The sequence below is a fragment of the Fistularia commersonii genome, chromosome 26 (genome assembly GCF_037954325.1).
Source record: "Fistularia commersonii isolate RoL2024-O1a breed Wild chromosome 26, RoL_Fcom_v1.0, whole genome shotgun sequence".
Taxonomy (NCBI): Eukaryota; Metazoa; Chordata; class Actinopteri; order Syngnathiformes; family Fistulariidae; genus Fistularia; species Fistularia commersonii.
In genome coordinates this window covers 6,133,122-6,156,577 of record NC_141309.1, presented here as the reverse complement: position 1 = coordinate 6,156,577, position 23,456 = coordinate 6,133,122, and the positions used below count along the sequence as shown (strand labels likewise).

Here is a 23,456-nt window from a genome sequence, read left to right as displayed (position 1 = left end):
TTTTTTTTTACTCAGAAATGCTGCCGTAACACCGTGGAAAGAACCTCACCGCCATTCAGCTTTGTTTGTACGACCGGATACTGCCCCAAAAATGGCGTTATAGGGTTCCTCCTCAGAGCCAGGGCGTATGAAACACCACAGCATCGCTTGTTCCAGTGAGCTGCTACGCAATTCGGTCTGTGCCTTTTTTACACAGGCGGCGATACGGCGCTGTGACTGCCTTCTGCTGCTGCTCAGAGGCGGAACAATCTGTTCCACCATTCCGTCCGTATCCACACGCTGCGCCGTACCAGCGGTGTAATATGCGGGGCATGAAAGCGCTGTGCAAACACACATTTCTAATCATTAAAAACAAACTGGAACTTCTGATGTTTGGGGAGGAGGGACGACAACAAAGAACAGATGAACTGCGGGGAAAGCAGGCTGAAAGAAAGCAAGGCCATTCATTGAGTTTTACTGATGACATAAAATTTCTTCCCTCTGCCCCTCCTTCCCATTTTTCTTCTCCTTCCATTGAGAAGCATTGCTGTTGTATCCCAGACTATTTTTATCCACCGATGCATTACCATAATAAAACACATGCATGAAAAAAAAAGATAAACTCAAAGAGACAGCGCAGCCAAAAACCTGGATTTGAGGGGCTTATTTTCATCTTTCTTTCTTGTCTTCTATTCTTTTATGTTGCTCCTTTCTTTTTGATTAGAGAAATGGAAAGAGACATGTCTTTTCTTTCAGCCTGTGCCTCATTATGGTGCTTTTCAGGTCTGGTCCTTTGTATGGGGCCAGCCCAGAGCCTTGCACGGGCATAGTGAAGCAGCCGGTGGATTACCCAGTCTCACGTCAACACTCGGTACCACCAACCACTTCACCAAATGCCCCTGCCAATTCTAGCATGAATGTTACATGCTTTAATAAGTGTAGCCAAAGAGCCGTGCCAAGACTAAACCAGCAGGAACAGCTGCTGTACCAAAGACATCGGTGCGGACAATGCATCGACGTCTTTAAAGCAGGGCACGGCGATCAAAATACTGGACAAAAACTAATCTCGGATAATCAGCATACATTGTGTCGTCTAAACACACAATGAGCATCATGTTTCAAACCCAACGCCAACAAGATTAGGAGTTCAGAAGTGATATGAGAAATGCTTTTGTCACCAAAAACTTGAGGTCATATGCCTCGCGTAACATCCAACCCCCACTGTTTAGATGATGTAGGGCACAGCTTATCTGCAATAAATGTTTATTACGGGTAAAAAAAAAAAAAAAAATGCAAAAATGATAACTTATTAAAAAGGGACGTTCATTTGCGATTTATTTCTTTCCAATGTGTGAGCCACCATTTGTCCTGAGTCCAAGATGAGTCCGGAGACACTTAAGAATCATTTTAGGGGTTGAAAGGGCAAATGCGGACAAGAGCCCGAGGAACGGGCTCGATACGCTTAAGGCCACAAATGGGATGCGAGTATATTTCAGAATACCTTTGTGAAGAGAAGCATAAAATAATATGGGTCCTAGAAGTGACCCCTGGGGAACACGACAACAACATCACCACCAGAGGGGGACTGGAGATGAGGATAATGATGTCGCCCTTTCAAGCGGCCCAATGAACGGGCACGTGCTCAGCGGATGACAAAAAGAGGTGAAATGCGAGTGAGATCTAAATTCACCCAACTGGGTATGAAAGCATGCATTCCTTTTGAGCTGATTGACAAACTACTAACAGCACCATTTTGGACAGATATGAGGTAAATATTAGAAGTAGCGAATATTTTCCTTTTTTTGTGATGGATGTATCATAATTCAGCCTTGGTATCACCGGTCATGTGTGATGCAATATGACAACTTTAATAATGATCATTATGTTTACTGTTATTACCAAAGTTATACATACCTAGAGTGAATTTACCAAATCATTTTTTTTTTTACTTATTATTGTGTCTGTTACTAATTTTTTTGTCCTTATTATTTTGTCTAACTAATTAAAAAAAAAATTAAACAATGATGAGCACAAAATGAAAGTTAGCATCCAATGATTCTGGGATTTTGGACTATGTTATATATTCAGATTACCCGGAAGATAAGCAGATAAAAACAGGCCGTGGTCGAGCCGCGATGGGCTTTTCAACAAGACGCAACATTAAGCCAAGGAATTCTTCCTCGCTGCGGTATTTACAATGAAGATTTGCTGTGATAGCGAGATTTCTCTGTTAAATGCTTGAGTGATTTATAATGCTTACAAGACAATATGGTTCTGAGGGCTAACTGAGATTTGTGGGCGATGAAGGGTTGTTACTCCCACTGCAGATTGGCAAGGTTCTAAAACATTTCAAAAAGTATTTGCAGTTTTATATCACCTGCTGAGGGAATTACAATGAATGGATAAAAAGGACGAATATATATTCACATGGCCTGTTTTCATCCGGAATAATAGGTACCTTAATGGTTTCATTTATTGCCATTGATTTTTTTAAAATGTCCGGGTTAAGATCGGAAGTTATGCAGGTAATACAAATTTAATGGTGTGTTGATGGTAACCATAGAAATGGTGGCATAAGAGTTTTTGGCCCCCCGGTCGCAATTTTCACTACGTTCATAAGCAGCATAACTTATCCAACCTCACCCCGAGTGTGTCGCTGTAACATATTATGATCACTAAGTGCATTAAACCATATAAATGCTTGTTGTTAGTGATTTTCTGCATGCAGGCACACGGTGCCCTTTAATCGCGTGCATTAAACATAAAGGCGAAGCGGGAAAGCTCTTCTCTATTTATCTTTTCCCCGCACGTCACAATTTCTCACACTCCCCGTTCTGCAGACTCGGCACTTCCGTCCCTCTGCAGTGTTGATAACAACAGCGCCTTGTCACCGACACATGCTAGAAAAGCCATTTTATCCTCGCGCGTTCACCAAGAGGGCGCGCCGAGCTCCGTCCTGCATTTTCCCTCGATTCTGTCGTCAGCCTTAATGCACTTGAACTAAATCCAAACCCATGAGCATAAAAGGACGGTAGCTGAAGCGCACACACTGGACAACCCCGTTCATGAATAGGGGCTCTGCACATGCCTGCACATACTGTATGAAATGTACCGTCACACAAAGCCTATACGAAAGACCATCATTTGTCCAAACTCAGTGGTACATGGACATGCATGGCTGCCAAGGAGAGTGCATCTAAAAATACCAGCCCCATTTTCACCCCCACCTCTCTTTCATCTTCCTTATCAGCGGTGTGGGACTCATTCAGATGGTGGACAGTCAAGCCACTTTCATGGAGCTTTACTTGTCTCCCTGACGACTCACCAACATCGCAGTACAATCTTTACACTCCCGGTCCTTCATCCTTCTGTGATATTTTCAAGTCCCTCTTTCTAATGTGGAGGACGGCACTCCAGAACTGAACAGGCCTACAGTTACTGACATGTTGACGTCTAAATGAACCAAACCAAAACTTCAGCTGGACCGGTTGAAGCAAAATACTGATGTTCCAATATTTTTTTTTCTCACAGCTTGTATTATTTTCTCTCTCTAATCCACAATCTTTCAAAATTGGACTAACCAGAGACCCATGCAAATCCTGTACTATATTATATATTCCTTACAATCGACTACGGAGGTGTGCTGCAGGATTTTAAGTTGTCTTTATGGCAACATTAAATTCATTGCATTAAATTACATATGCAATAATTCAGACTTTCGCATACAAAATGTAATTACTTTATGTCAAGCAACAGGACATTTGTAAGAATTCTGACTGTTAACTTGCAAATTATTAAAATGAAAATAAGCCCCAGAAGGCTTCTAAACAGAGGAAGATTTCTTAAAAAAACACGATAAAAAACCATTGGTCCTTGATTTCAAGGACACACGTGTGTGCAATTCGAAAGCATTTCTACAATATTTATGAATATAGTCTGTTAATTCAAGCCCTCCACTCCAAGAACACCTTTTAAGAATTTACTGTGACCTTGACTTGACCTTGAAGTCTGGCGGACCCACGGCGAAGCCCCCACAGAGTCTCCTCTAACTTTCAATGGCTACGATTCCGAATTCAGAAATTTGTAACCGAAGCCGCTCGATCCAATTCTTCCACAGTTTATGATTCATCCATTCAGCCATTCATCTTCGCGTCCTTGAGAACATTCATACGGAGCAGGAAGTTCTTCCCCAGAGGCTCCAGGGGAGAAATCGCTTAACAGAGACGGAGAGGCGGAATCATAACAAAGCCGGGGGGGGGGGGGGGGTCCCCCAAACTAGAGCAGGTAGGATTAGTCTTTTTGAGGCGGTGAAAGATTGGCGTGAAATTTGAAGGCAATCCATCCAGTAATTCAGATCTTACAGTTTGGATCAAAGAAAACAGCTGAGGGAAAATCACAGACACGGACCAGCATGGCCGGTTCAATCCCCCCCTGCAGACTAACACTGTGACCGTGCTTTATAAATGAATATGAATTTATTACTGTTTTTTTTCCCCCCCTTTTTTTTGGTTTGTTAAATGGGCGGCACGGCGATATGCTGCTTTGCGGCTCCGTCTCACAGCGAAAAGGTGCCGCGTTCCATCCTCCCGCACTCCCACAGGACGCCCATATTTGCCCAGATGTGTAAATAAGGAAGTGAATGGTTGTATGTTTGTAAATATGGACCTATGATCGGTCCGGGATGAACCCTCACGTCTCGCCCATCGACAGACTCAGCAGCTCTGGACTCCCTGAGTGCAGCACAAGTGTCATAGAAAGTCAATGAATAAAAGAAATCTGATTCATTGTGATGAAAGAAACCTACAATCGAGTGAGGATAACAAAAGCTTTAATGACTGATATTCAGAGAGGATGCTCGAGACCCAGGCGGCCCCTGAAGAGTATAAATCCCCAGATGAAACTACGTGACAAAAGAACCGTCTGACTCCGCTTTTGTGATGTTTCCCCTGAGAAAAGTGAAGAGGATCCTTTTTATGCCGTCAGATTAACGGACTCCAAAGTCCGGGGATCGAACGGGTGAATGTGAAGGTCGCCCGGGAAACCTGATGTAATCTCGCCGTGTCTTGGGCAAACGCATCGTCCGTACATCTGAAGCAAATGGGAAGACTCCGGAAAATCGACACCTTCATGCATTATAACATACACATCTAGATGGATATGAACAAGAAACTACATGTGTAGTCCCAGAAATCCTTTTGGTGTTTCATGGACAGGGGTGTCGGATAAAATCTTTATAAATTCCTCTGCCCTTCACACATTATTCAAGCGGGGGGGGGAGGGTATACAATGAAAACCCACACACCTGAGGCCTGTGCAAAAACACTTCTCACAAAGCCTTTACCGCCTCCCGCTCAGAGAAAACCGGAGAGAAGAGACCGCGGCCCTCTGGAACAGGAAGAGAGCACTTGAATCGGGATTTCATGGCCGAGGGTTGGGTCAAGTGGATTGTCAAAGGCGAGACAGAAAGCGGCGCTCACGGAGAGGCCGGGGTCAGTGCGAGGACTAAGAAGAAAGAAAAAGCAAGTGGATTTTAAAAAAAGAAAAAAAAAAAAAAAACAGAAAAGAAAAGAAAGAAAGAAAATGAAAAGGAATGACCAAACTATGGAACCATAGGGAAACGGAGAAAACAAAAAGGAAAGGGGAGCAGAGAGGAAAGGTTTGAGTGTTTGGAGAGAGAACATAACCGAAGTTGCTCGCCCAAAAAAAGGGGTCGAGCCAGAGTGAGAGAGAAAACGGAGGAAGTGAAAAGGTGACACACTATTGGCTCTTCTAAGGAGAGATCTTTTGTCGGCAACGGAGCGGGGAGGAATCATCACGGCTAAAAGGGGGACCGCTCGGTTTAATCGCTTTGAATCAAAGTACCGGTAGGAAAATTTACATTCCCTTTGTGAATCGGCGCAAGAGTGAACCTCAGACAGGCAGAGAGGAAGACGCAGTGAGAAATAAACCCGAGCTGCGCTCAGCGTCCGAGAGATGGTCGGACTATTCCAGTAGAGGCCGTCTGGTGGAGACCAAGAGTTTTGCATTAAAGTATGTGGCAAGAATGACTGTCTCCTGGTTTAAAAAACGAAAAGAAAATCCCTTAAACCCCCAAGCCCACCATCATCCTCTTGTGATTTAGATGAAGTAAATGGATGAAGCACAATATTTGGGTGCGTCTGTCTGCGCTTGTCATCGTGGCTCCGGCAGGCCCAACAACACCATCCCGCTCCCCGTCATTCATCTGCACCGAAGCAAAAAGTCCGTGGCTGAAATGAATCCCCCCAAAAAATAATAATAATAAATGACCTTTTCAGATCATGATGTCAACATCAGCGGCAACCAATCCACCGGGTGCAAACGCCTTGCAGAGGAAACGCAGAGGAGGTTGCTAAGAATTGCAAAACTGGCTACGTTGATTCATTCATTTGTTCTCTATACCAGCAGTTTCCAATCTTTTTTGTACCAGGGACCAGTTTTATGCATGAAAATGTTTCCGCGGACCAGTCAGAGATCCCTCCCTCCGGAAAAAGCACTCAAGCAACATTTGTTTCTGTTTCATATTTTTTTCAAGGGCTAGCTTGTGGTAGCTGATGTGTGAAATGGCGTGACAGAGTCAAGTGCGGCGGTAAGGCGAAGGCGGAAACAGTCGTTTTCCAGAATAAGATCTGGAAGGTCTAATAGAAAAACGAATTTGTTACCAAGAAAGATTTTCTTTGCGGACCGGTACCAACCGATCTGCGGTCCAGGTACCGGGGGTTGGGGACCACTGCTCCATACCACTTATCCTGCACGATCCCGGAGCCGATCCCGACCGTCGCCGGACGAGAGGCGGGATTCACGCTGGAATGGTCACCTGTTCATCACAGGGCCATGCAGTTATTTACTCTGTCATTCACATACAAGATGCGTAATTATTCACACAGCATATAAAGACATGCAACCGTTCACTCTGTCGTTCACATGTAATTTAGGGTCTCCACTGGACTCACCATCCAGGTTGAGGAGGTGGAGATAGCGAACTCCTACAAGTACCTCGGGGTTCACATTAACAAACAATACCGATGCACCCTACAGGAAGGGTCGGAGCAGGATGTTCTTGGAGGAGACTGAGGTCATTTGGGGGGTTCCTCAAGACCTTCTACCAGAGATGGTAGCAAGCGCACTCTTCTTCGGTATAGTGTGCTGGTGGGGCGGTGCCAGGACCGGTGAGGTCAACAGGCTCAACAAGATAGTGAGGAAAACCCGCTGAACCTGGACCATCTCCAATCGGTGGCAGTGGGGAGGGTGAAGGACAAACTGGACGCTATCTGGACAATTCATCTCAGGACAAGCTGTGGCTGAAGCGCAGCTCCTTCAGCCAACGTTTCATCCCGCCCCGGTGCAGAACCGAACGCTTCAGACACCCCTTTGTGCCGGCGGCCATCGGACTGTATAACAGCAATCTGGACGGCACAACTCTGCTCGCACAAGCTCAGAACCTCACCCGTTCACGTGTCATGCCTTCACTCTGTTGTCCTAATGGTCTCAGCCCACTCACACCCTGCCTATTTTTGTTTATTCATTTTATTTTTGTCATTGCTGCTGTAACCTTGTCTATGTTGTCGTTTAATTTTGGTTGTGTATTTTCACTCTTACTGTCTTTTTTTTTTTTTGTATTGTTGCTGTTGTTGTTCTCTCTGTTGCCTATTTATTTGTGGATGTCTTGCTTTTTCTAATTGTCTGTCTATTTATATTTATTGAGACTTAAAACTGTTACGCTGTCGTGATAAAAGAATTTCCCCAACGGGAATCAATAAAGTTGATCTCATCTTACCTTATCAACTGTCCTGCAATGCTTTTGGACAGCTGGAGGGAAACATGTAAACTCCGTGAGGCGCTAGCCGCCGCGCAGTTGGCCTTATCATATTCCTGAGGTCACTTTAAACTTGTTTTTATCCCCACTGATCAGTTTGAATGCAATATATGACAGAGTTCACAGAGCCAACTGTATCCTTGATATAATATAGCAATATGATATGGCAAATTCACTGTGAAATACGACCATACTCCAAAAGCGGAAGCATGACACATGTGAGGCTGCGCTGTAACAATAAACCAGTGGCTTTACAGATTATTTCCAAGCGTGCCCTTGTATTCTAACGATTAAGAGATTACTCGTCATGACAAATCTTCAGTGTAGAATATGCGGGGTTAGCATCGGCAAAAAACCTTAATATTGGCAGTGAACACATTGAAACAAAAGACAGCTGCGGTGCCATGTGGCATCCCAACACACATTTTCATATTTAAAAAAAAAAAAAAAAAAAGAAACGAAACCCAGTTTAGTCACTATATCAATACAGAGAAATGAATCACCTCTCCGGGTCATGATTCCCAGTGACCAACGTGCATCTTAAGAGCTGGAGAATGCAGTTCACTTCTCTTGCCATTAAATCATTCATGACCCCGCAGTGCTGTGGACCACGCAGTGCCAGACCTGCCTCCGCCAATCTACGTCTGCGCCTTGACAGCTCGCTCACCCACCGCGCTCATAAAAGTCTGCCCCTGTGCACAGAAGTTAGAAATTCTCATCCAAACACACACACACGCACATCCTCAAAACTCTATGCACCTGTGCCACACTCTATTCAAAGTCACAGCATCAGCAGCATCCATAAAATATGTCCAAATCACCCCACACGCTGGTCTCCTCTCTCTCAGCACTGCACTTCTCACATCAGCAGACTCGTCCTCAGACGCTTTTCAGAGGGCCGACGAACCGGGACGTCGATGTAGTGAGAACGAAATTCAACTGGAAATTATAGCAAAATGTGCAGCCGTATTCATCAGTTGTTTTTTTTTTTTTTTTTTTTATAAATCTGCGTGAGAATGTTTATCAAATGAATAAATACAATAAAATATTCCTTCACTCAAAAAAACAGAAATGCATGCAGGTGAGCGCTTTGAGTAAACACAATGTTTATGAAGGCAATATATTGCTACTGATATTGTAAATAAATTGTGGCCGATGGAAAAACCCACATCCACAGACCGTTAGAAATGATTAATGCCCAGTAATACTGGAATATTGCTGCATTTCAGTATCGTTGTGATTGACCCCTTTTATTGCATAACTGGCCGTTATCGGTTTTATTGAGCCTTCTGGAAAATAATCTAAATGTGTAACCTCTTTCATAAGCCCACCTCTCTGTCTATCAAGTGCTTAACTGACCAAGCAGATATCCCCAATGAATTATTAATAACTCTGCGTAATCGTATTGCAGAACGGGCGAAGAACTGCAACAGCGGCTCAGAGGGAGAGGCCGGCATGAACGCCGCTACCGCGTCTCCATCCGTGCTCGAGTGCCATCAGGGATGGTGAGCGATTGCAAGTACGCGCACGTCCCCTGCAGCAGAGCTGATCGCTCCGCGCCTTCCAGATATATTTGAGAGCCGGATACTTCACGTTTCTGGTGCCGACGTCCTGGCCGTCATCAGGACTACACGGCTACGGTCTGCAGTGCAGTGCTGCATCCTGCGGCGCTGCACAGTTGCTGATCGAGTAACAGTAAAAGTTGAATGGGAATGAGATCAGTGCCCGGTACGAGCCAGCAGAGGGAGCTACAGGCGGATCGGTCCTCCCATCTGATGTGATCATTCAATTTGCAGGAAAGCATCGATCTGAACCGCGATTGAAATCATCCAATAAGAAATAGACATTCATCACGAGCATGCTGTAATGTATGGCTATGCAGATACTGTCCATCAACCAGGCCCTCGCATTGAATTTGCATCCACACCCGGTTCATTCGGAGGTGGGGGCGGGTGAGGGTGGGGGCATGTAGATCCAAGTAATGTGTTTATTTTACAGTGTAAGACTAAACTACAATTTGATTTTGATTTTTTTGCTTTAAAAGGATTCTGAATCTGCCTGTGCGATACGTTATCAGATGGCTTCAAAAGTAGGACTTACGTCGCGTATTTTGGGATTAAAACCTCCGAAGCCAAATCAAAAGGATTTGCAACAAGCAGTAGAATGCTTTTGCTGAAAAAATACCAGCCAGATTTTCACACTCACGCACACACACCTCAGCTCAGTGCTGGGATATTCTAAGCTCATTGCATAACAACATAGGATCAAGTTCAAGGGTTCTACAAGTGTGTAAAACAGGCATGTGCCGTATAAGAATAACACAAATACACAGATGAAACACGCTCAGGATGCGCGAAAGCACGAAACTCAATCGCTGAGGTGCTTCTGGCTTTAGGTGACTCAAAGATGAGTCCCGATGAATGACACCAGATCGCCGCAATAAACCCGACTCCGAGACTTCAAGATGGACAAAGTGAGCAAAGGGGCCTCAGAGGGGAGTGGAGGGGAAGAAGAAAAAAAAAAAAAAACGGGTGATGGAGTGGTTTCAGTTTCCTCGACTCAGCAGGATGCGAGACTGCAAAGATGACTGGGGCGGAGTGACGGCAGGGGATGTGGGGAAAGAAAACTGATGAATGTTGTAAAAACGGCGAGTCTTTTCGGGTTGCACTGGGATGACCTTCAGCCTCCTCCACAAGGACAAAATGACGAAAGATGCAGCAGACAGGGCGGGGGGCCGGGGGGGGGGATCTGGCAACCCTGACAACACGATACTGCTGGGAAGATGACGTCCACAAATGGATCAAATGATAATGTTCCTTATTTGACACGGACTGAAAGAAGAAACAAAGGTCTAGTGTAGGATTTAGACTTTTTTTTTTTTTACATACTAAGCAGCACAGTGGAGCAGTGGTTGGCGCTTATGCCTCTCTGGCTGGATTCCCACAGGGCGCCTCTCTGTGAGGAGTCTCCATGTTCTCCCCTTGCCAGCGTGGTTTTCCTCCAGGTTCCAAAAACATGCAAGAGGTTCATAAATCACCCAGATGCTGGATGATTGCACGGCGTGACTCAGGGGGGATGGAGCGATCATCACTGGAACCGAACATTCCCTGTTCGATTCCCGGTTCTTCCAAGCCTGTCGAAGTGCTCTTGAGCAAGACGCCCCACCCAATGATGGGTTGAACACAGTGGTTTACCTTTGCTGATGTTGTGCTCTTTGTATTACTGAATGTGAAAATAAAAGCATTTGTTCTTCATATAAGTGGTTGCGTGTCTATGTGATGTGTGAATGAGAGTGAACGGTTGTATGTTTCTACGTGCGGTTGGTTCAGGATGAACCCCACCTCTTGCCCAATGGCAGCTGAGATAAGCTACAGCCCTGCAGCGACCCTGGGTGCAGGATAAGCAGAATAGATAATGAATGAATGAATGACTAGGCAAATCCCTACCAGAATCTCCATTAGCTTCGAAAACCTCATTGTGCAGCTGTCACCTGCTCATTCCCCCTGTTTCTTCTGCCCTCGCTTGTTTGTTTAACCTAAGCTGCTCCCTCGGAGGAAAACCGAGCTCCGTTTCGACCTTGATATTACTTTTCCTCACGCTACTATTTTTTTCCCTTCTTTCTCAAAATCATTACACAACCGCAGCATGAACTTATTGTTTACACCAGCAGATCTGGGAAGCGGGCTGATGCGACGTCATGGCAACCACGGCGATCGAAATCCCTGCAGATGTTTCGCGAGGACATACGGAGGATGCGGGCGGTGACTGCGATAGTGACGGGAGTGAGTCCTCGGTCCCGACAACAGAGGTGAAGAAGCAGATCTTATTATTTTGCAGAGAGATCTCAAAAGATACTAAATCATGCATGTGAAATATTTACATGTACAATAGAGAAAGAGCCAGGCAGTCATTTCCTCGCTTTTTTCTAATTCTGAATGAGCTTTCTAGACATAAACAAAATTTAAACCCCCTCTGAGTTGCATCAAACTACTACAAAGACAACCCAAAGTCACTAGGTCCTACACAAAAGTCCTTTAAGAAAACTTAAGAGACAAAACTGGTTGCATATTTTCTACTTTTAACAAACATTTTATGAGAATTCCAGTGATTCTAACAATTCAAGTTAGGACTTTCTTTTTAAAACAGAAATGGGCTGATTTTGCAACACAAAAATCCTCCTGGGAGCTGTAATATGGTCATTAAGACTTCAAAATATTGAACGGCATCGATGACCACACCTTACCCACACACACACACACACACACAAACACACAAACACACACCTGCGTCAGCTGCAGAGGCATTTCACCCACGTGCAGGCAATTAAAGGTGTGTGTGCCTGAGGGGGTGCAGAGGCCAAAGTCACAGCGCTCTATGCTCTGACAAACATTTTCTCCATTACAAGCGGACTGGCTGTCCTGCACAGCCTGCAGCTCTGCAATATATTCTCCCGTATTTAGATATTGCAGAGGGGAGCGGCGGGGGGGGGGGGGGGGGGGGGGGATATTGAGGTGCAGTGGCTAATGAAGCAAAAGTAAAGCTGGACAAAGTGCCGGCGCTGATGAAGCAAGAGATAGAAGTCCAATATGAATGATTATATTCATTCATATTTATGGAAAAAAAAAAATATATATATTTTACCCATAGGAAAGACGGTGACGCGATTCACAGCCAGTTAAAAAATCATATCAAATCTAGATGTGTGTGTACATGTGTGTGTGTGTGTGTGTGTATGAAAAGAATGAACTGATATTTTGGTGATTCATCTACAGCTGAGTTTTTATGAGATTTGGATTTTCTCCCTGAACGGCAGGAAACCATTTAGCATTTTCAAAAGACCAATGTTTTTTTTTTAATGGCTCTGGCGAGAGTCTTGCTCACTACTTATTACTTGGAGGGGGGACAGAAGCACGGATGATGTTTGGATTTATTACATAAATTTAAAATTTATTACAAAAATTTGAAAATACACACCTCTGTTAACACTAGGTGGCGACACACAGCCCTCTCCCTGAGCCGCAAAACCTGTGCTGACTCAGGGCCTGTTGGCGGGATGCGGGTCCACATACATGTGCGATTACATGTGATCATGTTTGAGGTGCCCTTGACCTTGTAAAGCAGCCGCATTCACGCAGATTCTCCTTCATCCCGACACGTGTACTGTCCCGAAGGACCACCGCCAGCAGCGCCCCTCCCCCCTGCTCTGCAACAATTTGCGATCCGGGAGGGAAAAACGCAGCTAAGATGTTACCTGAGCTTACAACCCTGTAGGGAGATTTATTCTTAATATAAATGCTGAATATTCCTTATCTCCTCTTCTTTCCTGCCAAACTGGAAATATATTACAGGGAAAGAAAAAAAAAATACTACATTCCTTACTGGCGGGTTTCATCTGCTCACCAAATATTTCATGTTCCTCTTTCTAAATGTGGATCCAGAGTGCAAACTGTGAGGGAGGGAAGGTGTTGAGATTTGATAGCATGATGCTCGCAGTGTTGCAGTGCACTGCAAGTATCTGCAGCAGGGAGAGGCGGAGGGGATCTAGGAGGGTTGTGGTCTATATTAAAGCAGGAGAATTGATTACAGGAGGGATAGAGGAATGTATTCCGGTAGGGAGGGGGAAAGGAGAGGTGGCGGCTGCCTCGACTGGCTGTGCATCTGTGGGTGAAGAATCACCGGGGTCAGCCAATTAAAAGGAGGGTAACGCTGTCATCCTCCCGGCTGGCGAGTAAATCCAGAGGCCACGAGACGACCCCCGTGCAACTGTTCACCAAAAAGTGTGGGCTCACACACAGACGCGTCAAACTGTCCGGTGGACCCTTTGACGGGTCACCTCCGAAAAAAGACATTTTCATCCGCTGACACATCGAATGGTCGGTTGAAGGTGACCGTACGCAACTATTTGGTTACTAGAATACCGATGAACTCTAGTTTCATAAAAATAAATAAATGAATAACTAAAGACGCAGAAAGACGATAATTCTTGCAGAGCCCCGTCAGCTCGGATAACCCCAATTACCTTTAGTACAGTTTGTAACAGTTACAGTAACATAAAATGCAGGAAAGAGCATTTTGTTTTTCAAATTTCGAGACAGTCGTCTGCATTATCCCCTCACCGATACAGACACTGTAATCACACATAATCAACAATTTAATGGAACTCACATCCTGGAACAAATAACTTTTAAAAGTCAGAAAAATTATAACGAATGCTTCCGTTTCCCGTTCCCATTCAATTCTACTGCCCCAACTGCCTATCGACCGTTTATTAATAAACTGCAAACACAGGAACACATCACATTCATACTTTTTTTTCCATTGTTGTCATTTTCCTAAAGTTGACCAGACTTTTTAAGAGTTAGAGAAACAGCCATCTCATGCGATCAGTCTAGAAAACGACGCTTTCCGAAATTTTTACACATAAATTTCACACCAGGTGCCTTCAGCATAAGTGTCGGCATGTGTAATTAACTGTGATCCTCAGCCTATGTTCTCCTTAGCATTTTTATTATGATATGCTTGTGTCTTTATCTCCGTGTGCATGAGACGTGTGCATGAGAGGGTGAACGGTTGTATGTCTCCCTATGTGGCCCTGTGATGAGCTAGCGACCAGTCCAGGGTTAACCCCGATCCTTGTCCAATGACGCCAGGATAGGCCCCACCCCGCATCCCTGAGTGCAGGAAAAATTGTATAATAATGAATGACAGAATGAATAAAAAAAAAAAAAGAATTATTTATATCAATGCCCTTCAAGATGCTAATTGTGTACTTTATCAGGCATTTACAAAAATACTTGGATTTTTTTTTTTTTTTTAAAACTACAAGACTGTCTCAGAAAATTAGATTATTGTGATAAAGTTCTTTATCTTCTATAATGCAATAAAAAAAAACCAAACTTTTTCATGATATTCTAATATTTTGAGATAGGATTTTTGAGTTTTCATAAGATGTTAGCCATAATCAGCAATATAAAAATAATAAAAGGCTTGCGATATTTCAGTTGATTTATAATGAATCAAGAATGTATGACATTTTTGTTTTTGTAGTTGCATTACAGAAGATAAAGAACTTTATCACAACATTCTTATTTTCTGAGACAATCCTGTATACATCTCACTTGAGAGCCTGTTGAGTAAGAGGAATTGAACAGCTCCACTAAGTTCTCTCAATAGAGTAGATGCAGGCACTTGAATGAGGATATTTATTTCTTTACTTTGGTCAAAATGTATTTATTGTCCATGTCCCTGAGTGCAGGATAAGTGGTATAATACTGAATGAATGGACAAAAAAAAAAGGATTATTTACATCAACACCCTTTAAGATTCAGATTGTGTACTTTATCAGACATTTACAAAAATACATTTCAGAGATATTTACAATATTGAGTCATTGGATAGAACTCAGTATTGAGCAAAAACAGTTGAGAGGCTGTTAAGTAAGAGAAATAAATCATCTCCACTATGTTCTCTCAATAGAATAGATCCAAGTACTTGACTGATAATTTTTTTTTTTGGGAGGCGGGGGGGTCAAAATGTATTTATTGTCAGTCCTGCAACATGGCCGGGCACCGGGTAAGATGAGGAGAGAGACAAGGATCAAACATCTCTCCCTCCCAGAGGATCCAGATGAAGAGGTTTAAAAAAATGGCTAAGCTTTTAGTAACAAGTTCACGACGCCGACAAACTGTGATAACACTTGACCCGAGGATTAGTCGAGTCAAGGAACGCACTCCACTCACATTTGTCATCGGGGAGTGCAGGGTGATTCTCCGGAGCACTGAGCAAGCCGGTGAAAGCGCGCACACACACACACACACACACACACACAGTGGTTGAGGACAGATTCAGAAAGGACACAGAGACTCTTCTAAGGAGCGCTATTTAGATTAGAATGATCACATCCCGGAGGCTGAGCTGCTGCATTGACCCCGTTGGTCTTCCGCTCTGCAGATGAAGACGGAAATCATCAGCTCGTCAATGTAAATAAAACCCTTCTTTCATAACGGGGGAACGTGGCGCGGGGGTCACCGCGGGGTCACGCAGAGATTTTTTACAGCTTTTTTTTTTCCCGCCACTCCGCTTGCTACGACTCAACCCCCAAGGGGTTCCAATCTAAACTGATCTTGGGAGGAAATGCTCATAAGGTGCTTAACACACATATAACTTTCAAACCCCTACAGGTCTATGTTCCTCCTGCACCCAAAAATAACAATACATGAAATCACAGCAACGAAACCGTCATTTGGGATCGCACAGATAATTATCCCGCGGTCAGTGATCACACATGTTCTTGTTCCCTGTTAAAACGTAAGTAAAAACAGCTACAAAGAGATGCTGCAGACTGCAGGAGTCTTTCCCTTCACATCGGTGAGAAGGTGCGGTAGAAACACCGGCGGGCTCTCCTTACTCTAGGAAGACGTTCCCCCTCTTCCTACCCCGCTCTCATCTTTTATTTGGGGCGCGAAGAGGATCCATTTCAATAACCCTGATCTCTCAATTCTTCTAGTCGGGGAGTTACATAACAGCCGCGCTATCGGAATAACAATTGGGAGGAGAGATTAGCGCAATCGGCCAAGGAGGGAGATAGAGAGGCAGATGAAGGGGAGGGAGGGAAGCACTGGAAGGGAAGTCTGAGGAAGCCCCTCTCAATATGACACATCATTTCACGTGCTGTCTCTCAACTGAATAGATTATGGGGTGTAGTGGGAGGATGAGCAAGCCAGATGCTGCTACAATTCGGCGCAGGCTTTAAACCACAAAGGAGACGGGTGATTTTTTTCCTCAAACGGCGGCGCTCAACAATCAGTTTTGCCTCTTTTTACAGCCATCAGGCAACCGCGCCTGCCAATCAATAGGTGCGTTACCCTGGTATTTCAGGCGCGACTAAAGACCCCCATATGCTCATTTCATAGAAATCAAAATGAGCTGGCGTGCGTTCGATTCGAGCCACGGATGAAATAAAGACCAGATCGCCGCAGCGAGACGTCTTCTCTGAAATACCCGAAATGTCTTTTGAATTCAGGGGAAACCCGAATCCCCGCAAGAGGGACCGCGGGCAGGATGCCGGCTCAGTATCCCTCTCTCGCTTATTCCGTTCATCGCTTTCGACGTTGACGAAGGTTGCAGAGTCACTTAAGCGTTGTGTTCGGCTCTAATCGAATGAACCTGAATGGGTGTGGCGGGGGTGTCTCCGTTTGAAATTGCTCTGCCTCCGCAACCTCATAAATAAAGTCCCGCCATCAGTCCTGCGCGAGGACGGTGGGGGCGAATTGGCCTCACGTGCACTCTCTACTCCTGCCTTAATTAAAGCAGAGTAAGCTGCAGCTCCTGGCCAACCTGCCATAGAGGCACTTAGAGCCACAGACGAGACTCACTGAGACTCATTCCCAGCCTCCATCAATACAAGTGAGAACCTTGGCTAGGGTCTGCTGAGTCATCCACCTGGACACACACACACACACACACACACACACACACACACAGCCATCCAAAATTGAAATGATTTCTTATATAGAGGTTGTCGGCCCATCTACCCCAAATGAAACCGACATCGACTACGTGACTGTGTGAAGAAACCAGAGCCAAAATATCCCGGATGGCGACGCTGCCAACTCGCACTGATGACATCATTTGCAGCCAGACCTGGGGGTGGCGCTGGCAGGGGATTGGTCAAAAAAAAAAAAGACACAGCAACAATTATGGAGAGCTTTACTTCAAAACCCTTCGACGACTTTTGTAAAATCCCTCAACGCTGCTGCAACTACTATTATTCCACCGAGAGCGGCTGTTAATTAAAGCTTCTGTTCGCCTCAAATAAATGTCCCAAATATTATCAAAAAGAGAAAAATAGATACTTGAACATACAACAGCTTGGCAGGTCTATCTTAGAAGTTCGGCATCGCTTACAGGATGTGCGCTCGCCTCATCTCTAACACAAAGTGGATGAATACCAAGCATAAACAAAGCGGTTGTACACCAAACTGTCATTACAAAATCTAAAAGTCCGATACAGAACCTCTGTTCTTCTACTGATTGATCCTGAACATCTCAAAGAACCGGCCCGGGAGGCCACGTGAGTTCTACCGGCCGTTAACATCTCAACCCTCCGGTTTCTTTGAGCCCCATCAGCTGCTGTCTCACGAAGACTCCTGGGAACAGGGTTGGCCTCTCAGCCATATCCAAGAGTAGAGCTTCCTTAATTCCCTAACGTCTGGAGTCAGGGCTTCCTCTGCAATGCACCTGTCTTTTTATACAATCTAACTCGCGGCTGGAGCTAAAAAATACCACTCCGAGTTGTCTAGGATTTGAAAAGTTGAGCACCTCATCCCTCACCCAACATATGATGTGCTTCATTGTATATACCGCATAGTCTGATCTTTTACTTCAATAAAAAAGAAGAATTAAATGTTCACAATGGGTTTCTAGAGAACCCATACATTAAACACCACATTCATGTCCTTGGCAACAGTTACACTGAATATCCCATTTATTTAAATCGACCCTTTGTAGCGATTAGCTTGACACCTTTGACCAGAGAGACAAGGTCGAAAATCCCACACAGCGACATCATAAAAGAATACTGAATATTGCTTTCTCTCTCTGTCCTTCTCCACCGCTCGCTTTCTTTCTACCTCGGCCGGTGGAGACAGAAGGCCCGCCCATCTGTCCAAGGTTTTCTGTTAAAAGGCAGGTTTTCTCCTCGCCACTTTTGCCGAGTGTCGTGAGACAAATCTGACCTGACTTGACCGAGACGCACCTCTGCAAACCCGACACTGGAGGATTAAACATTATAAAATATACGGTGTTTTCGATTTTCAGTCTTAAGCTCCTTCCAGAGCAGACGTTTTGACTTAAAGGCGCAAAGCACCAATTTATCCGAGGCAGACCGGGGGCTCCGACGCAGTGCATCCACCGATACACAGCTTTTTGAATAAATCTTCATTAACAACACATTTCATTCATGCTCATACCTGTGCTATGCTTGCATGGTTCAGGGGAAAAGGTCTACAATGGAAATCCTCCATAAATTCAGCAAAAACAATGAGGAAGCACATTTCCCAGGGTGCAAAGTTATTCGGCGGAAAAGTCAATGGATAAGATTTTAATTTTCTCATTGTGTTCTTCTGAGCTTTTGCACCGAAGAAATTGCAATTTGGTTTGTCTCTCTCTCTCTCTCTCTCTCTCTCTCTGTTAACTGCAGTTTTTGTTGGAAACGGTGCAAGTTTAAGAATTCAAAAAACTTTCCATCATATTTATATTCTGTATTTATTCAGTTCAGTGATATGCTCGGTTCTAAAAAAAAAAAAAAAAAAAAAAACGAAGAAAAAGAAAAGAAAATGAAATTAGCTGATCACCTCCAATTGGTTTTGTTGTCCGCCAATAAACAAACTGTTTAATTCGAAACTGATCAACTGGATCCTCCATTGGAAGGTAAGCAGACGGAGAGACAGACAGGGCCGATCGGAAGACAGGTGCTGGCTGTGAGGGCTTAGTCACTGCTGCAGCAGCCTCTAATCCACTGCACCAAATGTGTGCAAGCACACACACACACACACACACACACACATCTTCAGAACCTAGACAATGTTATGGCAGCAATCTTCCTCAAACATCTGCACATTAACCTCAGAGAAGACTCTGCTTCCCATTCAGAGAGAGAGAGAGAGAGAGAGAGAGAGAGGAAGGGAAGGAGAGAGAGGGGAAGATTTCGGAGGGCAGAGGCAGAGAGGCAGACAGGACGAGGCTGGAATGCTTATTAAGTGACGCTTCCTCGGCCTTGTATTGAGATCAGGATCAAGATAGCGTTTGCTAACTCTCATCATTTTCACATTCACTTGCAGCCACATCAGCTTCACAACCTTCACTTGATGTGAAGCAGCGGTGAGTAGAGGATGAGCCTGATGGAGCGCAGAGGAACAGTGTAGCAGGTAGCTCAGCGGACTACGTACGCCAATAAATTGGCCGTGTAACGCGTCTGACCGGATTAGATGTGTGTGAGTGCGAGTAGCGCTAATGGCTCGTTCCACCGCTACCACAACTTATCTCTCCCTGTGTTTCACTTCCTTGCGATCAGAGACTCACGATAGCGAATCACGCAGATCGACATTACGTACGATTCCAAGTATTCCCCCTCTTAGTTCATGGCGTAGTTTCTCCAAAACACAAGTCGAAATGTCGGACGACAAGATGATCGTCGGCTATCCTAAAAATGCTTGTTTGTGCACGAATGTACCCATTTCTTTAACCGTAGCGCTGATGAAAAACAGCGACACCACCAGAAAGGTCACATGCTTCAAATGAGCAAAAGGAAAAGGACACCAGGGAAATCTATAATATTGCACAGAAAAGTACACTGAATATACATCCTGAATGGGAATATTGGATTTGTTTCACTGCCTGGGGCTCAGGAAATAATGATCACATATGTGGCCACAATGCAACTGGTTCTGGAAAGCAAACAATGATCCCGAAATAATCATAAAGACCCAGAAAAAATTAATTATTCAACTGTATTTTGCTACCAGCTAATATAACATAATCGAGTTGGTCGCTAATGTCTCCCTCTTAGATTAGTAACAAGGCCTTGACACTGTGATTTACTCCTTGGCTCTGCCCCCTTATACATTTTCTAAATTATTCAAACAGGATAGCTCATTCAAAGGAAAAACTTTTCCTCTGCAAAATCACGCAGTAAATATGACGGATATAAAGTTATGCAAATGATCGCTTAATGTTCATTGCAGGAAATGTCCAGTGTGCAAATAAAAAAAAAATTGAAAAAGCCGAGCTGTACCGAGCTGTACTGAAAAATCCCATTTATGCCACTTAAGCTGTTTTATGTATCAGGCTAACAGAAGGCGGACGCAGCGTGCTCAGTAAATCACCCGAAAGGAGCCCGAGATGTAGAAAGAATAAGGTCGAAATAGGCGCCAACTCGTGTAATAGGGCTTCATTCACATCAGGACAATGCTCATTTTTCAAGAGAGGCAAAATCATCGATAAAAGTAATTTGAGAACACTATCCACCTCTCGGCAAAGGACCTGTGCTGCGTACCGGCGCTACACCAAGAAGGCAATTAAAAACAGCCCTTTCACCTTTTGATAACAAATTGTTGGCTTTACGGCTCCAGATGCTCTCTGGCGGACACGCACTGACGTCCCCACCGAGGAGGAAATGTTCTTGTTACGTTACAAACCTACAGGGAAACTGTAAATGAAAAGGTATCGCTACAAACTAGACGCTGAAATAAATGGCCACCGACTGCGCTAAAATGAGGAAAAAATTAGGCTTTTTTTGTACCATAAGAGGAAAAAATAAAAAAGTGACTTGTTCAGGCAAATCTGTGAACTTAAACTCCAATTTAAATTCAATTGGTATAAATCAAGAGAATTTCGTGGGCCCAAATGTTGGTTTTTAAAAGGGCGGTTTCATAAAAGATGAGGGTTTGTCATCGAGAAGGTGTCAATAGCACCTGAACGCTGAGGAGTCACTCCGGAGGTAAATGTTGACACTTTAAGAAAGTCACAAACTCCGACACTAGTGGACTGAGTTACCCACCGAGGTGGATTTGACAGCAACCGTGCATCGGCATTCAATAATAAGGAGCAGAATTACAAAAAGAAATAAAGAGGCTGTTGAAAAGAAAAAGGACATGGAGAGAGACGTTCTCTCGGTATAAACATCTGCTCAAGAAAACCAGAGATTCAGGCCGTAAGCCGGTGTTAAGACAGTTGCGAGCTTGAAAGGACAGGAACAGGAAGCTTATTTTAAAGACTTAATCTGCGTGTTACGTAAGTGAAACGGGATCCTCTGAAACAGCACACGCTCAGTCAAAGTTTGTCAAATTAGCCCCCCCAGCCACTCGCGTTCATATTGCATGAGACGAACTTTCACTTCCCGGGTCTCGTTTCGCAAGGTGTGCACAGATAACACACGTATGCAAGACGAAACAACTTCCAATGCAAGAGTTCTGAGGTGATGTCAGTGGCTCCGGACGGGGCGAGGTCACGCCGAGTGGACGAGACCCACGGAAAAGGCCGAGCGAGCGACACGGGGGCTCCCTCCCGAACCTGAGTCACTCTGTTACCGACTCAATTTTTGGTTTCGTTGTTGGACTTTCTCTAATGCACCTTCATCTCTCCAATGGGAAAGCATACGAGACCGACAAAAAGGTAAATCTTGATTCCCGTACCAGCCTTCAAGCACTCCCTCCTCTCCGTTTTATCTGCAAGTGCCGTGGTTCTGTCCATAACACTCACTCCACTGCATCAGCTGACGACTGGTTTTCAGACAGCTTGGCTGCAGACTCACAGAGCGGCCGGATTCACGTTTGATTGGTCAAAACCAATTTCCCACCGATATATAGCAGCACAATCGGAGGATGACTCATTTTTCCATTAACGAGTTTGAGCGAAACGTGAAGAGCGACGAGGGGACGAGACTCCGCGGCTTTGCGGCGCGTCTCCGCAGTCCGGCCAATGACGGCGCAGAGATTTTGTTGTTTACAACGAGCCCCCGGTTGCTGCCACTTTGCCCCGGCCTCGAACGGGCGGCCGCCGCGAGAAAAGCAGAAGGGAGGGGGGCGGGGGGGGGGAAGTGTCGTGGACGCAGGCAACTTCGCTGTCATTATGGATGATCGGTGCTGTCGTGAAAATTTCACCACGCTGCGGCGAAAACAGAAAAGGGGGAGAGAGACAAAACGGGAGATGAGAAGAGAGAGAAGGGGGGCGGAGGGGTGGGAGGGGGACACCGGCGAGAGGTAGATACGCTGCCCGGTTCTCGACGGGTTAGACAGGACGCTCGATAAAGCAGGTAAGAAGACGGTCGAGGAGGAGGAGGAGGAGGAGGAGGAGGACGGCATGCAGCGTGTTGGTTTCCCCGTGTCTGTATGCGCAGGACATACATGTGCCAGGGAGACTGTGGACACACAGTAGAAATGACAGGGTTTTCCATGTGTGCACCTGGTACCCCGTACCGGAGTTTAAACATGAGACAGAAAAGAGTGAGCGACTCGACCCCCCCCTCCCACCGCTCCCTGGCTGACCCTCCCGACCCCGTCCCGACCCACGATGACCCCCCCCCAACCTGCGAATAGTCCTAGTACCTTGCGCTTTTTATCCCGCGAGCGGCTCCTCTTCTTGACCTTTTCCTCCTCCTTCTCTTTGCGCTCCTGCTCCGCCTGGGCTTCTAAATCCTTGTTCTTGCGGAGGTGCTTGGCTGCCTGCGCCATGGTGCCGGCAGGGGTCTAGGCGGTGTCGGCGTGTCCAGATCCCGCGGTGCACGTCTGCGGGGCGACGCTGGCTGGGACTTCTGTCAGACGTGTGCCAGCACGACTGCCGCCGCTGCTGCTGCTGCTGCTGCTGCTGCTGTGTTCCTATACGGCCCTGCAGAGTCTGAGAGCGTGCTCACCCTCTGCCTCCTACTCCTCCTCTTTAGCAGTGCAGTCACACACATACACAAACACACAAGCACGCACACACACACACACACACTAACACACACACAAACGGCAGTCCTCAGCCGTCTGCTATGGGATGCTGCTGCAGCACGGCACTCTCTCTCTCTCTCTCTCTCTCGGTCTCTCTCTCTCTCTCTCAACCAATACACTTCCCTCATTCAATTTCTGCTGCCTTCCTCTGTGGG

At 45.3% G+C, this 23,456-nt stretch overlaps 1 protein-coding gene across 9 annotated transcripts in view; it reads right to left on the bottom strand.

The window, feature by feature from the left end:
* ank1a (ankyrin 1, erythrocytic a) overlaps positions 1 to 23,097 on the bottom strand; it is a 77,320-nt gene extending 54,223 nt beyond the window's left edge. For 3 of the 9 annotated variants that reach the window (XM_086173531.1, XM_086173544.1, XM_086173545.1), the window contains exon 1: positions 22,918 to 23,058. In XM_086173531.1, the coding sequence (XP_086029657.1) occupies positions 22,918 to 23,043 (126 nt within the window). In that variant the 5' untranslated portion in view covers positions 23,044 to 23,058. Of the gene's footprint in view, positions 1 to 22,917 lie in introns of all 9 variants that reach the window. The other 6 variants (XM_086173535.1, XM_086173534.1, XM_086173546.1 and 3 more) reach the window with 5 other exon arrangements.
* Positions 23,098 to 23,456: the final 359 nt, after the last annotated feature.